The 17,194-nt window shown below is 38.2% G+C and overlaps 1 protein-coding gene across 2 annotated transcripts in view; it reads right to left on the bottom strand.

Annotated features, from left to right (window-relative positions):
* DDX25 (DEAD (Asp-Glu-Ala-Asp) box helicase 25) overlaps positions 1-17,194 on the bottom strand; it is a 45,520-nt gene that overhangs the window by 20,258 nt on the left and 8,068 nt on the right. For both annotated transcript variants that reach the window (XM_006874569.1, XM_006874570.1), the window contains one exon: positions 16,096-16,273. In XM_006874569.1, coding sequence (XP_006874631.1) covers positions 16,096-16,273 — 178 coding nt within the window. The remainder of the gene's footprint in view (positions 1-16,095; positions 16,274-17,194) is intronic.

Raw genomic sequence — 17,194 nt, 5'->3', positions numbered from 1 at the left:
AAAAAAAAAAAAAAGTATATTGGAGAAAAATAACTTTATTTTGACCAATGTGACATGTCTTAAAAGGAAACAAATTATTCTAATTTGCTTTAAAAAAATCTTTAGAAGTATGCAAGTAATGTGAAAATATAATTTTAACCTCTGATGGTATCATATAATAATCATTGCTTTAAGAAACTCACTAATTTTAATGACAAATGAGTGCTTATGAATTATTTTAATATTATAAAGAAAAAATGAAATACACTCATTTTGACAGAGAGTTTTTGTATTTGTAACAATCTTGAAATAAAAATCTTTCCAAGTAGCTTAAATTAGATAAAGTAGCCCCACAGGAATAAGTTAGCCTGTTTAAACTTTTGTAAATGAATTGAGATGACCAATTTTTGTCCTTGAATGTGAGCCAAAGAAAGAAAATGCAAGGCAGAAATCAGGCTTCTTGAAACTTCTGGCAAGATAGGAGACTAGGCAGACACTCTACAACAAAAATGGTGGTGGTTGTGGTGATGTGCCATGGAGTTGATTCAGACTCATAATGATCCTCTATAGGGTTTCCAAAGCTGTAAGTCTTTCCGTGAGCATAAAGCCTCATCTTTCTCCTGCGGAATGGCTAGTAGATTAGAACTACTGACCTGGTGGTTAGCAAGCCAACTCGTAACCTGCTACACCAACAAAGATACATGAGACTTAATGAAACATATACACAAAATAATCCTGGAAACCTGAGTTTCAGAGGAAAGGACTGAAATATGGATTGAATATTTACTAGGAGGAGAGGCTAAGCTGGGGTGGCAAAAAAAAGAAGATAAAGAGGGAACTGATGGCTAGCTGGCCTGACTATGCATGGCCATTTTTTTTTTTTTAATGATTTATTGCGAATTATATGATAGTTTACATGGGATAACATTAGTTTTACATTCATCTAGTTGTATATCATTTCATTGCCATGGTTATAATCCCCTTCATGCATCATAAACAACCCTGCAAGCCTGCCCCCTGGCTGTCAGCACACAGCCACTCTCCCTCTCTGGTCTAAAGTCCCCAGCCGCTCCATCTCTCCATGTCATCATCTCTGCCTTCATCTCTGGCATCACTGCTTCTCTGGGTAGGGTCCCACTCTCTGCTCTTCTCCCTTGATGGTCCCAAGGACCTCTGCACCTAAACTGCAAAGTCAGTCACTCCCCTCCTTTTGCTACAAAACATCTACCTTTACATTTCCAACCCTCAAGTCAGTCCTGATAACAATTATTCACTATTGTATCACAAAAGACCTATCCATATCTCTTCATCAGCCCTGCCCAGACATTGTATACTACTCAGTGGAGATTCTACCTACCTCTGCACCCTCTGGATCTAAGCTCCCTCATGAAAGCTTGCAAGCCAGTCACTTCTTGCCTTTGTAGCCCCCCCCCCCCCCCCATTTTGGGTAGCCAATGTTCAAGTCGCCCATCTCTGTCTACTCTGTGTAAGGATCCTCGCTGTAAAGATTTGTTACCTCTTTTGAGCTACTGCATCCATAGGTGTAGGTTAAGTTTATCAAATTGTATCACATTACTCTTTTTTCCCTCTTCTTTCTTCTTCTGGTTGAGCTGATCATCCAGTCATTGAAGCCAGGTCAAGTGGGTATTGTCTGCAAGTGTGGGTGTTCTTATGCATATGCCCTCTCTTCTTATCAGCTGGATGCTTCACTCTCCACTCTAGTCCTCTGCGGCTATGTCACTGACTCTGGGCCCCAGAGTCCCCAGGTCTTGCCACTTTGCTGGCCAACCAGGTCTCCACCTGGGTTCACAAGAGTCTATTGAACGTTGTAGGGCTTAGCTCGCAGCCTCATAGCTGTTCTTCCCTCACTTTCCCTTATTGTGATGAACATGGTCACCAATCAAGTGCGTATTCCCATTGTCTTAGTCTTGGAAGGGGGTTTGCCCTGAGGGGACCCGACCACTTGGCTTGATAAGTCTCCTGGGCGAGCAACTTGCTTATTCTTTTAGTAACCAGGCAGAATGCCTTTATTGTTTTGAATTTTTCCTGTCAGTCTTTCTTTCAAGAAGTATCTTCTGTTCTTCTAGCTGCTCCAGGCTGGTCTGCTTGTTCTTTCAAGTGGAGATTTCCCACCTCAGAAGATTCTGGATGCTGTTCAGCATTCCACTTATGGTCTTATGTAATACAGAGACTCCGCAGGAAAGCCTCCTTCACTGGGCACGTTGTAGCCGCATTTTAGGTATTCCAGTCAGTTACAGGCAGAAGATGGACTTACAAGCTTTCTATGGTGATATTTCTGAGTATTCCTTTCTCTCCCCCTCAATTGTCTATTTCATAATGGTATGTACCTGGCCATCTTGAACTGTTGCTAGCAGCTTTGGAAACAAAGGGGGTGTGATGGCACAGATGTACACCAGTTACTGGTGACAAAAAAGACACAATTTTTTCTTCTTCTCCATACTCCCGTTATCCAGAGTGTGGCAACTCCCACCTTCATCCACCCCAGCATGCCTCTGTCTTTTTGGAGGCTGCAGCCATGCAGTATTGAGGTCACAACCTGCTGGTGAGGTCAGCTTTAGACCTGCAGAACTCATAAATATCTATGCCAGGCCTAGATTAACAGGAACTCTCTTAAACAACTGCCCTGCCCTTAGCTGCCCACTGGATGTTTGTAGTTGCTTCTCATTTTGAGTTGTGCCTCATCAGCAAATGAAAGCTCCAAAAGCTTTATTCCACTTACGTCATTACGGTCAACTCTATTTTGAGGAGGCAGCCCTACCCCAGTTATATTTTGAGTGCCTTCCAATCTAAGGGATTCATTCTCTGGCACTATATCTGACAATATTCTGGTGCTCATCATGTTTCAGTATTCAATATGCTGACGCTATCTGACAGTGTTTCCCTGTTGTTCATAAGGTTTTCAGTGACTAATCATTCAGAAGTAGTCTGCTTCTCCTTCTATGTTTCAGTCTGGAAGCTCAGCTTAAACTTGTGAACCATGGGTGATCCTGCCAGCATTCCCAAATACTGGTGGCATAGTTACCGGTATCACAGCAAACTGCAAGCCACCACAGTACGACAAACAGATAGACGAATGATGGTGAGAAAGTTAACACCCTAAAAAATCCCAATATTATAATAAGAAGGAGCTCTGGAAGATAGTGGTTATTAATTGGGCTGCAAACCTCAAGGTCAGCAGGTCGAAACTACCAGCTGTTCCATGGTATAAAGATGAGGCTGGTAGTTTTCTGCTCCAGTAAAGATTTATAGCCTCGGAAACCCTGCACAGGGTTGCTATGAATTGGAACTGACTCTATGGCACATAACCACCACCATGATAAGAACTAACAAGACACATAAAGATAAGGGAAATGCAGGCCCATCCAAAAGAACAGGATGAATGTAGTAAACCTCCATCTGTAGAAGCCCAAATAATAAAAAGTAATCAAAGAATATAACACAACAACAAGCATAATTAAAAGAATTAGGGAAAATAGACAAAAATGTAAAAGAAGTAAGAAAAACAATGCATGTACAAAATGAGATTTAAAAAGGGATAAAAAGAAACCAAACAGAAATACTGCATATGAAAGAAACAATAAGTGAAAAGAGAAACACAATGCAAGACTTTAAAAATAGGGCAAAAGGAAACAATTAATGAATTAGAGGATAGTCAAAATTACAAAGAATGGACTGCTAACTGCAAGGTCAGTGGTTCAAACCCACTCCTTGGAAACCCTATACAAGGTGTCTCAATGAGTTGGAACCAACTAGCTAGCATTTAACAACAATAACAACAAACAGCAACCAGAACATAGGCTTAAAACTACTAAACACAGTTAATGGAATTATGGGATATAAGCAAGGCATCTAATATGTGTATCATGGAATTCTACAAGATGAGAGAAAAGAACAGAAACAGTATTTGAAGAAAACGATGACAGAAAATTTCCTAAATCTGATGAAGGATATTAACCTACAAATCCAAGAAGCTCAAAGAACTAACTCCAAGCAATATAAACCCAGATATCTGCATCACAAGCTCCAGTTTCTCCTCAGAAATGCTATAGGTCAGAATGTAATGGAATGATATATTTTAAATGATGAGAGGAAAAATAACTGTCAACAAAGAAACAATAACAAGCAAAACTGCCCTTAAGAATAAGGGTGATCAATGATAAACAAGAGAATGAGTGGTAGTGGGAGGAATGATATAGAATTTTTTGTATGTTACTGAACTTTTCAACATTGGGTAGAACATCTAGAAAGAAGATTAACAAGGAAACAAAATCTCAACAGACCCATAACAAGTGAAAACATTGAAACAGTGATTAAAAACTTCCCAACAAAAAAGTCCTGGATTTGCCAACAATGAATCGTTTATTCAGCAAAGCCATCAATCTAATACAATGGTATCATAAAAACATTCCAAGATAAACAGAAGCTAGGGGACTTTGTCAATGCTAATCTAGCACTTCAAAAAATTCTAAAGGGATTGGACTGACAGCCAACAAGAACAGACAACAACCAGAGATTGACATATATGGCAGCACCATCAGAACTCAACTGACAGAGTACAGAACAGAACAAAACTACAAGAATGAATTCAGAGGATCTGGGTCTTCAGAGGAGGTCAGTCTATGATCAAAACAATTACAGTGTGAAAGAAGGGAAAATATAGAAACAGAGATCCAGGTGATCAAGAGGTCAGGTACACTGCAGGAAAAAATAGACTCTTGTATATGGAGAAAAAAGTTAATAGAATATAGGGATTTGTTGTTATTGCTGTGAAGTGCTGTTGAGTCGGTTCCGACCCATAGCGACCCTGCATAGGGTTTCTGAGGAGCAGCTGGTGAACTGGAACTGCCAACCTTGCAGTTCAAACAGCTTTGCAGTCTGGTACACTGACCCACAGCGCCACACCAGGACTCCAGAATATAGGGTTAGGGTACCCTTAAAGAAAATTAATACTTCACCACAATGTACCAAGAAAATGAGAATCCAAGAAGACTATGAAAATATTAAAACTATGAAGAAACTGACAAGAACACAAAACAAGAACTTAGAACAGGAAGGCATGCAGAACAAAGAAACCAGCAGCGCCACACACAGAAAAAAAGCAAACATGACAGCAGTAATTCTTATCTATCAATAACTACACTAAATGTCAATGAATTAAATGTACCAGTTAAGAGATGGAGGATAGAGGAATGGACCAGAAAACAAGATCTTTCACTATGCTGTCTGTAAGAGACACATCTTACACACAAAGACAAAAACAGATGGAAAGGATGGGTAAAAAATACACCAAGCTAAGTGCAATAAAAAATGATCAAGAGAGGCAATACGAATCTCTGATAAAATTAACTTTAAGGCCAAAATCAGTGTAAGAGATAAAGAACATTAACTCATGATTACAGGGTCAGTTGAACAAGATGACACAACCATAGTAAGTATCTACACTCCCAATGAAAAGAGCCCCAAGATATTAAAGCAAACCCTAATAGAACTGATGAAAGACATAGACAAATCTATAGTAATAGTGGGAGGTTTTAATACACCACTGTTGAAAAAGGATAGAACAGCCAGAAATAAACCCGACAAAGACACAAAAGAACTACATAACACAATCAACTAACTTGACTTCATAGATGTGTACAGAGCATTCAACTCAACAATAGCACAATATACATTCTTTTCCAGTGCACATGAAAAATTCTCCAGAATAGACCATGTATTAGGCCACAAAACAAGCCTCCATAAATTTACAAACATCAAAATACTGCACAGTATCTTCTCATATCATAATGCTATAAAATTAGAAATCAACAATAGGAAGACCAAAGAAATAAAGTCAAATACATGAAGACTGAATAACACCCCGCTTAAAAGCTACTGGGTAGTAGAACAAATAAAAGGCAAATTCACAAAATTCCTAGAAACAAATGAGAATGAAAACACAACATACCAAAGTATTTGGGCATGGCAAAAGCAGTGCTGAGAGGACAATTTACTGCAGTAAATGGACATAACCAAAAAGAAGAAAGAATCAAAATTAACCATTTAACACATCTCCAACAATTAGAAATAGACCATCAAAGTAAACCTAGTCACCAAAAGAAAAGAAATAATAATGATTAGAGCAGAAATAAATGAAACAGAAAAATTATAGAAACAATCAACAGCACAAGAAGCTGGTTCTTCAAAAGGATTAATAAAATCAACAAACCACTGACAAACCTAACAGAAGAAAAAAGGGAGCAGACACAAATAACACACATAAGAAACCACATGGGTGACATCACAACAGAACCAATGGAACTAAAAAGGGTAATAACAGAATGTTATGAAGAGTGGTACTACAACAAATTTGAAAATCTAGAGGAGATGTGATACATTTTTAGAAAAACATGACTTACCCTAAACTTACACAGAGTAAAGTAGAAAACTTCAACAGGCCTATAACAAAAGAAGAAATTGATCAGATCATCAAAGAACTCCCAACCAAAAAAATTCCAGGGCCAGATGGCTTCACTGGTGAGTTTTACCAAACATTCAAGCAAAAGCTGTCACCAATTCTATTCAACTTATTCCAGAATATAGGAAAGGATGGAAAACTTCCTAATACATTTTATGAATCAAGCATAATCTTCATACCAAAACCAGGGAAGGACATCACTAAGAAAGAAAATCATAGACCAATATCCCTCATGAACATAGAAGGAAAAATTCTCAACAAAATCTTAGCCAATAGAATTCAACAACACATCAAAAAAACCCCATCATGACCAAGTGGCCAAGTGGGATTCATATCAAGGATATTTCAATATTAGAAAATCAATGTAATCCACTATATAAATTTTAAAAAAGGAAAAAACCACATGATCATAACAATTGATGCAGAAAAGGCATTTAACAAAATCCAACATCCATTCCTTATAAAAACACTGAACAAAGTAGAAATTGAGGGAGAAATTCCTCAACATAATTAAGAGCATATGTAGAAAACCAACAGCCAACATCACTCTCAATGGAGAGACACTGAAAACCTTCCCTTTGGGAACAGGAACCAGACAAGGATGCCCCTTATCATCACTCCTGTTCAATATTGTATTGTAAGTCTTAACCAGAGCTATACACGCAAGATAGGAAAATTAAAGGCATCCAAATTTGCACAGAGGAAGTAAAACTCTATTTGCAGATGATATGATCCTATACATAGAAAACCCCAAAGACTCAGCAAACAAACAAATAAACAAACAAACTACTTGGAATCATTGGAAAATTCAGCAAAGTAGCAGGGTACAATACTTTGATTCAGCTGGAGCAGTAAAACAAGAAAAAAAATAAAACATATTCAAATAGGAAAAGAAGTAGTAAAATTATTTGTGGATGACAGGATTCTATGCTTAGAAAATCCCAAAGAACTCAGAAGAAAGCTTCTAGAGCTAATACATTCATTTAGCAAAGTTGCAAAAATCAGTCAGATTCATCTATATTAATAATAACAGTGCTGAAAAGGAAATTAGGAATAAAGGTATGAAGTGACTGGCTTACAAGTTTATAAGAGGGAGTTTAGTTTTAGAGTGTGTGAGGGAAGGGAGAATTCCCACTGAGTAGTTCTCATCATGAGTATGGCGAAAAGAGATGGGGATAAGATTCTTATGATTCAATAATGAGTAATTGTTATCTTGACTAATTGTGACTGTCACAACTCTAAAGGTAGAAGTTTTTTTTAACAAAAAGGGGGGACTAGTTACATCTTACAGTCCAGGAACAGAGGACCCTAGGACCATCAAGGGAGAAGAACATGAATGGAATGTGGGACCCTATCCAGAGAAGCAGCCACACAGAGATGAAGGTAGAGATGACAACATGGAGAGAAAGAGCAGCCAAGGACTTGAGACTCATGGAAAGAGAAAGTCTGTGTGCTGGCAGCCAGGAAGCAGTCATGCAGAATGTGCCCTTTGGCTGTTTAAATGATTATATATTCCTGAGTGTTTTGAGGTACATCATGCCCGACCCCCTGCACCCCAAAAAGCAGAGTGAACAGAAGCAAATACTGTTGCATGATGATGCATGGAGGATATTATAATCATTGCAATGAAACGATGAGTGTAAAACCATGTTCTCCCATGTGAACTATCACTCAATTCACAATAAAAACTTAAGAAAAAAACAAAAAGGAAATTAGGAAAGCAATACCATTTACAATAGCCACCCAAAAGATGAAACATTTTGGAATAAATCTAACCAGAGAAACAAAAGACCTATACAAAGAAAACTACAAAAAAAGTCCTGGACTATTACACTAGGGAATGGTACCAAAAGTTTAGAGAAGAATTGACATGAATCCTATTTTAAGGAATACTCTCTAACTCATTCTGTGAAGCTAATATTTAGTGTAGTGGTTACAAATCAGGCTGCGAACCTCAGGGTCAGCAGTTCGAAACTACCAGTTGTTCCAAGGGAGAAAGATGAGGCTTTCTGCTCCTGTAAAGATTTACAGCCTTGGAAACCCTGTACAGGGTCACTATGAGTTGGAACCGACTCCACGGCACATAACAATATAACCCCGATATAAAAACCAGACAGCACAAGAAAATATCCCTTATGAATACAGATGTTAAAATTCTCAACAAATTACTAGTGTACAGAATCTAACAGCATATTAACAGAATTTACACCAAGACTAAGAGGGAATTACACCAAGAATCCAAGGATGGATCAACATTTCAAAATCATTCAGCATAATATATCTCACATCAATAGAACAAAGAGAAATAACTACATGATCATCTCTACTGATACAAAAAAGACATTTGATAAAATCTAATGTCCTTTCTTGATGAAAATCCTCAAGTAGATAGGAATAGATGGGAAGTTCATCAATATGATTAAGGGCATATATGAAAAGACAACACACAACATTATACTTAAAGATTGTGCGCTTTCCTCTTGAAATCATGAACAAGACAAGGATGCCTGCTCTCACTATTCTGAGTCTAGCTGGAGCAGTAAAACAAGAAAAAGAAAGAAAAGTTATTCAGTTTGGAAGAGAAGTAGTAAAATTATTTGTGGATGACAGGATTCTATATACATAAAATCCCAAAGAACTCTTATAAAAAAGCTTCTAGAGCTAATAAATTCATTTAACAAAGTTGTAAGGTACAAGGTCAAGAAGCAAAAGCCACTTGGATTTTTATACACCAACAATAAGAAATCTGAAAGGGAAATTAAGGAAATAATCCAATAAGAATAGTTTCTAAGAGACTAAAATACCTAGAAAAAAACTTAACTAGGGATGTTGGGAAACTGAATTTCTACAAGCAGAAACATGAAATAGGACCCATGTCTCATACCATACACAACAATATGCATACATACATATGGGGTTGATCATGGTGGGGAATGGGAGGTCAATTTATATTGAACTTCATAAGTTTCTTGATTAATAAAAGGTTTTTTTTCGTTTCATCAAAAGAAGAGTGCTTAACTGAAAACAGTAATACTAAGCCTGAACTGGTAGTTTCTAACTTCTAACCTTGAGGTTAGCAGCCCAACTCATAATCACTATGCTGCCAGAACTCCTTAAATAAACGATAGTACCCTAGTTATGTAAGGAGCTCTGGTAGCGTAGTGGTTACGAATCGGGCTGCGAACCTTAAGGTCAGCGGTTCGAAACTACCAGCCGCTCCGCGGGAGAAAGATGAGGCTTTCTACTCCCGTAAAGATTTACACCCTCGGAAACCCTGTACAGGGTCGCTATGGGTCGGAACCGACTCGACGGCACTTAACAACAACAACAACAACCCTAGTTATGTAAGGAGTCCTGGTGTGGCACTGTGGGATAAAGTACCAGACCCCAAGGTTGGTGGTTTAAACTCACCAGCTGCTCCTATACAGGGTTGTTGTGAGTCAGAACCAACTCCCCTGCACTTAGCAACAACGGTATCAAGAACCAGATTTCACCCCATTAATACAGGTTGTTGTTGTTGCTAAGTGCCATTGAGTTGGTTCCAATTCACAGGGACCTTGTACAGTTTCTGAAGAGTAAATGATGGGTTTGAACCGCCAACCTTGTGGTTTGCGGTCCAGTGCTTATCCTCCAACGTCACACTTGCTGCTGTTGTTAAATGCCATCGAGTCAATTCCGACACATAGTGACCCTGTATAGGGTTTCCAAGGAGAAGCTGGGGAACTTGAACCACCGACCTTGCAGTTCAAATGACTTTGCAGTCTGACGCATTAGCCCACAGTGCCACACCAGGACTCCATGATGCCATACACCACCCTTCCGGTCTGGAAATGAATTCATCCTTGTGGCTCAATTTTCAGTCAGCCAGTATATAGTATAGGGAGGAAACAACACTAGTAAGGTATGTTTACCATAGAATGGTCAATCATTCAAAATCAAAGGGGCAGCATTTACCTCAGGACAAAGTTGAGAAGGGATGGAATGGTGGGTGGAATGGAAATGGGAACCACAGGGAGGAAATGGGATAACTGTTTTTGTATGGAGGGAATTGTAATCATTGAGATGAAACAAAGTGTATGATTTGTTGAAAATAAAATTGATGAGATTATCTATAAAGCTTCACTCAATGCACAAATAGTTTTTAAAAAAAAGAAAAAGAAAATGCTATGAAAAAATGATGATGAAGTCAAGTAGATTTTGAGATAAAACAGATAGTTTTCATCAGGGAAAAACTAATAAATTACATGGTAACCTCAAAGAACATTAACACATCTTCACATCAAAATAAGAGAAAAATCAGAAAGATTTAGCAAACATTAACATAACAGAAATGAAAATAAACAGAAATCCCACAAACAAAATGAACTCAGCACAGATAATTATGTGGGGCAAAAAAAACAGAAGCTCCACAAAAAAACACACAGCAAACTGACAGCAACCAATTCATACCTTATAAATAATTACACTGAATGTAAATGGATTAAATGCACCAATCAAGAGACAAACAGCAATAGCTGTGCTTTTGGCAGCAGGGAAAGCGTGATAGGCACCATGTCCATATTGTAGGCTTTGATCTGCATCATCAGTATTTATTTCAAGTTCTACTCGCTTTCAGCAAGAAAGGTTGTATTATCTGCATATCACAGGTTGTTAATGAGTCTTCTTACAATCCTGATGCTTTAATCTTCTTCATACAATCTATCTATTTGGATTATTTGTTCAGCATACAGACTGAATAAGTATGGTGAAAGGATACAAACCCTGGAGCATACCTTTCCTGATTTTAAACCCTTCACTATCCCCTTGTTAATTGTTCTCATAAGGAACCTATACATAGACCAGACTTGCTTACTGGTCTATGTATAGATTCCTTATGAGAACAATGAAGTGTTCTGGAATTCCCATTCTTTGCAATATTATGTATAATTTGTTATGGTCCATATAGTCAAATGTCTTTGCATAATCAATAAAGCATAAGTAAATGTCTTCCTGGTATTTTCTGCTTTCAGCCAAAATCCCTCTGATTTCAGCAATGATATCCTTAGTTCCAGGAGCTCTGGTACTGTAGTGGTTATGAATCAGGCTGCTAATCTCATGGTTAGCAATTCAAAACTACCAGCTGTTCCGCAGGAGAAAGATGAGGCTTTCTGCTCCTGTAAAGATTTACAGCCTTGGAAACCTTGTACAAGGTCGCTATGAGTCGGAACCAACTCCATGGCACATAACAACAACAACAGCCTTAGAGCCATGTCCTCTATGCATCTTTTTTTTTTTTTTAATTATCTTCAGTAAAATTTTACTTACATGGATAGTAATGGTATTATTTGATTATTGTTGTATTCTATTCTGTATTCTGTATTCCATTCATTATTCTTTGGAATGGGCATAAATATAGATCTCTTCCAATCAGTTAGCCAGGTAAGTGTCTTCCAAATTTCTTGGCATGGATGACTGAGCATCCTCCAATGCTGTATTAGTTTACTGAAATATTTCAATTTGTATTGTCAATTCATGGAGCCCCATTTTAGGTAATGCCTTCAGGTGCAGTGTGGACATCTTCAGTACTAAGGATTCTTGACCATATGGTACTTATTCACTGTTCAACTATCACATGATTATGAAGCTACTGAAAATACCATGGGTTAAATCAGGCACACCTTAGTCATCAAACTAATTAATTGCATTGGGCAAGTCTGCTGCACAAGACCTTTTTAAAAAAGTGTTGAAGAGCAAAGATGTCAACTTGAAGACTAAGGTGTGCCTGACCCAAGCCATGGTATTTTTCAATAACCTCATATGCATATGAAAGCTGGACAGTAAATAAGGAAGACTGTAGAAGAATTGATGCATTTGAGTTATGGTGTTGGGGGAGAATATTGAAAGTGCCAGGGGCTGCCAAAAGAACCAACAGATCCATGTTGGAAGAAGTGCAGCCAGAGTGCTCCTTGGAGGCCAGGATGGCCAAACTTCCGTCTCTCATACTTCGAACATATTGTCAGGAGGGATCAGTCGCTAGAGAAGGATATCATGTTTGGCAAGTTAGAGGGTCAAAGAAAAAGAGGAAGACCCCCAACAACATGGATTGGCCAGGTAGCAGCATCGATGGACTCAAGTGTGGCAATAATAGTGAGGTTGGCCCAGGATTGGGCAGTGCTTCGTTCTGCTGTGCACCGCATCTCTATGAGTTGGTACCGACTTGATGGCACCTAACAACAACAACAACCCCTAACTCACCAGCTGCTCCATGGAAACTATATACAGGGTTGCTATGATTTGGAACCAACTCGACGACATTAAACAAAAACAATGTGATGGCTGGAACGGTGGTTGCCTTGGCAGAACCATCCAAATGATTTCATGGGTTAATGCACTGTACTGCAAGGTCAGTTTGAACTGCAAGGTTGGCAGTTCAAGCTCACCAGCTGCTCCTCTGAAACCCTATACAGGGTCTCTATTAGTCAGAACCAACTCCACAGCACTTAATAACAACAACATAAGGCCTGAGGGCTAGTCATTCAACCTCTGGCTTAAGTGGTTGGTGCATAAATTTGAATTATAATGGTTTTAGCTAGTCTTCCTTGTATGTATGGATATTATTTTATCACAGACAGCATTATACTTCAAGATATATCTTGAAACGCTTTTTATGCCAACAAATCCAATGCCATTCCTTTTCTATTTGTCATTCCTGGCAAAGCAAACCTCCATTTTCATTCACAATAACACCTAGGATGTTGATCTTCATGTGTTCCATTTTATTTTTGATGACTTCCAATTTTCTTACATTCATACTTTGTACATTCCATGTGCTGATTATTAATGGATGTTTGCAGCTCTTTCTTCACATATTCAGTCATGCTTCATCAGAAAATGAAGGTCCTGCAAGCTTTGCTCTGTCCACATCATTGAAGTCAACTCTACTTTGAAGAAGCAGCTTTTTCCCAGTTGTATTATGAGTGTGTTCCAACCTGAGGGACTCATCTGGCACTATTATCTGACAATGTTCGACTACTACTCATACAGCTTTCAGTGGATAACCATCAAAAGGGGCCAGCTTCTCTGTCTTTCTAGTCTATCTCAGCCTGGAAGTGCCATTGAAATCAGTACACCATGGTGAGTCTGCTGGTATTTAAAATGTTAGTGACATTGCTTCTAGCATCACAGCATCACCTAAGTCACCACAGTATGACAAACTGAAAGATGCGTGGTAGCATTGGCTATCACAGAAATGCGTATCAAAACAACAATGAGATACCATCTCAGCCCAGCATTAATGGCAAAGTTCACAAAAACAGAGACCACACAAATGCCAGAGACATCATGGAATGACTGGAACCCTCATACACTGCTTGTGGGACTGTAAAACTGTGCAACTTCTATGGAAAAAGATATGGCCTTCCTTAAAAAGTCTGAAACAGAAATACCATTGCAATCCAGGACTCCTTCTATTTATTATGTATCCTAGAGAAATTAAGAGCCATTACATGAATAAATACATGCACACCCATGTTCATCAAAGAATTATTTACAATAGCAAAAAGATGGAAACAGTCTAAATGCCCACAAATGGAAAAATGGATAAACACACTTTGGTACATATACACAATTGAACACTAGCAGCATTAAAGAATAACTGTGAATCTGTGAAACCCCACATAAAATGGATGAACCTGGAGGACATCATGCTGAATGAAATAGTCCATCACAAAAGGACAAATACTGGATGAGACTACTATTATAAAAAGTCAAGAAATGGTTTTCAAACCAAAAGACACATTATTTGATGGTTACCAGGGGTTGAATGGAAGTGGGATGTAATTTACTGGTGAAAGGCTACACCACATTAACTTGGGTAAAGGGAAAAGCAGCATAGAATAAGAGGGAGGTTGGTAAAAAAAAAAAAAAAAAAAAATGGAGGTAGGAGACGACATAGGGAAGAGTGGAAGGATTAAAGGTAACATAGGTAAGTACTGTTATATACACCGTCCTAAAGTAATGGTGATCTATTGGCAGATGCATGGGTAGACATGTAGGCTGAATGGGAGTGGGAAGGAGACTGGGAGTATCCTTTGAATACATCTAGGTTTGACAAAGGATATTTGTACATGGGCTTTTACTATGCAGTATATATATTCATGAATGTGGTGGAGCACATAGAGGCAAAGTTATGAAAACTTCTTAGACATTACTAAACACCCTGAGGGAATGAGTTGCTGGGCCTGGGGGCTTAATACCATAGTTGCATGGGACACCATGTTTAATTTGCATAACATAGTCCACCACAAAGACAATGTTCTACATCCTACTTTTGTGAGTGGTGACTGGGATCTTAAAAACTTGTGAATGGCCATCTAAGGTGCAACTAGTGGTCTCTCCCTGTTCAGAGAGAAGAAGTATGATGAAAACTGAAAATGGTTGGAAATGATTAGTCAAATGGACTAATGAACCACGGAAACATCAGTATCCTTGACCCCAAGACATAAAGAACTAGATGGTGCAGAGATACCACTACCAAGTACTCTGAAAAGGATCACATTAGAATATCTAGAACAGAGTGGGAAACAAATTTGGAACAAAACTCAAAATCATAAAAAAGACAGGTTACTGGTAGGACTGGTGTAACCCTAAGTCACCCTTCAGGTCTGGAACTTAACTCACCCCAGTGGCTCAATATTCAACCAAGCAATACTGAAGTACACACACCATAGAATGGTCAACTATTTGAGGAGTAAAGGGCAGCATTTACCTAAGGATAAAGTTCAGAAGGATTGGGAAAGGAGGAGGAATTCTGGGGGGAAGTGGGATAGGTGATATTATAGTAAGGAGATTGTAATCACTGAGATGGAACAAAGTGTATGACTGTTGAATGTAAAACTGATGATCTATTCTAAACCTTCACTCAGTTCATAAGAATTTAAATAAAGAAATGATTCACATTCCTGAACCCCACTCCCAGAAATTCTGATTCAGTAGGTCTGAAGTTGGGCTTTATATGTCATTTTGATTCCCGTAACGGTCTGAGAAAACTATGTTTATTTAACAAAGCTGTGACAAAGTCAGAACTAAAATACCTGTTTCCTTATTCCAGTTTTCTTTTTTTCCCCCTATACAAAATAGTCATTGTACCCTCACAGTATCCCCATCAGGTTCTAAAAGATTCTCTTGAGAATTTTGCTAGAAATATTTTTTACAAAGTCAGACAAAACCCTTCAATGGATTCCATCTGGAAGTCTATGTTTTAGACATAAAGCAGCCAAGATTACAGACTGAAGCAGCTGGAGAATTAGAGACCTCTGAGGCCTCTCAAGGAGTCCTGGTGGTGGTATAGGACAAGCCCTGCACTGCTAACCACTGGTCAGCAGTTCAAACTGACCAGCTACTCCGCAAGAGAGAGACAAGGTTATCTGCAGCAGTAAAAATTTACATTCTCAGAAACCCTATATATCATTGCTATAAGTTGGAATCACTCAATGGCAATGGGGTTGTTTCTGTTTGGAGGCCTCTTGAGCTGACAAAAATAAGAAAACACAAAGTGGTTTTAGAGGTAGCAAAGTAAACACTAAAGATTATTTGGAGCCACAGACATATGAGGAATTAGGACAGAAGATTCAGGAAGGAAGAATGAATTTGAAGATTACCTCTGAATACGAATGCTTTGATCTGAGAATCCCTGGGTATCAATCATCACATCTGCTTCATCCAGAACAAACACACGTATCTTAGTTAAATCGATTAATTTTCGCTTGAAACACCAATCTAGGACAGTGCCTGGAGTGCCGATTATAATCTGCTTGCTGATGTCAGTGCCTCTGGGAACTGAGGAGAAAAGGTTTGCAAGTGATCCGTCAGATGCAAATAGTCACACTAACAGTCCACAATTCAAGGCAGTACAATTTAGAACTCTTCAGCAAAAGTACAGTTCAGAATGATTTTCCAACATAAATATTACAGGCCACTGTGACTTTTTAATTTTAGAGAGTTTTAGGATTAATTCCTGAGTTTCTAGGTTTATGGTAATGATAATAGTGCTGAATATATAATTCTGTTCCAAGGTCATCTAAAAAGTCATACTGCAGCAATTCTATTACCCTACAGAAATACTGATACAGCTTTGAAAAACCTACAAACTTTTGTCAAATGGAAAACATTTGTCCATCAATAAGCTACAATTAACAAATTATGGAAAATCAAAAGAATGAGGTGGGGCCATATATAATCACATGGAAAGACATTTAGAACATGTACATTTTTCAATAGTGTAAAAAAAGCGCTCCCATTTTTATTAAGACTTTCCCAATGAAAACAAATATGAAAGGTTTCAAAAGATTTCTGGAAAAATGGGATGAAAAACAATAGATTTCCCATGAAGTTTTGAAGCCCACTTGTATAATTATATATATTCCTATGTGCTGGGATAAGCTAACAAATGAAAACAACACAGGTTTGTTAATAGTACTATAGTCATCTTTGAGTTTTTGGAAGGCAATGAAGAATACTTTTCAATTTTTTATGTTCTAATATTCTGTGTTTTGAAGGTCTAGTGTGGCATCATAGAATAAGCACTCAACCTCAAGGTTGATTTGAATGGCATGGTCAGCAGTTCAAAGTTACCCAGGAGCTCCTCGGAAACCCTATACAGGGTTGCTATGAGTCGGAACTGTTGTTAACTGCTCGACAGCACTTAATAACAACAGTTCCGTGTTTTAAAGTTTTTTTTTAATCTCTACTATGTAATGT

This window comes from Chrysochloris asiatica, unplaced genomic scaffold (assembly GCF_000296735.1).
Source record: "Chrysochloris asiatica unplaced genomic scaffold, ChrAsi1.0 scaffold00287, whole genome shotgun sequence".
Taxonomy (NCBI): Eukaryota; Metazoa; Chordata; class Mammalia; order Afrosoricida; family Chrysochloridae; genus Chrysochloris; species Chrysochloris asiatica.
This window is presented reverse-complemented; position numbering and strand designations above follow the sequence as displayed.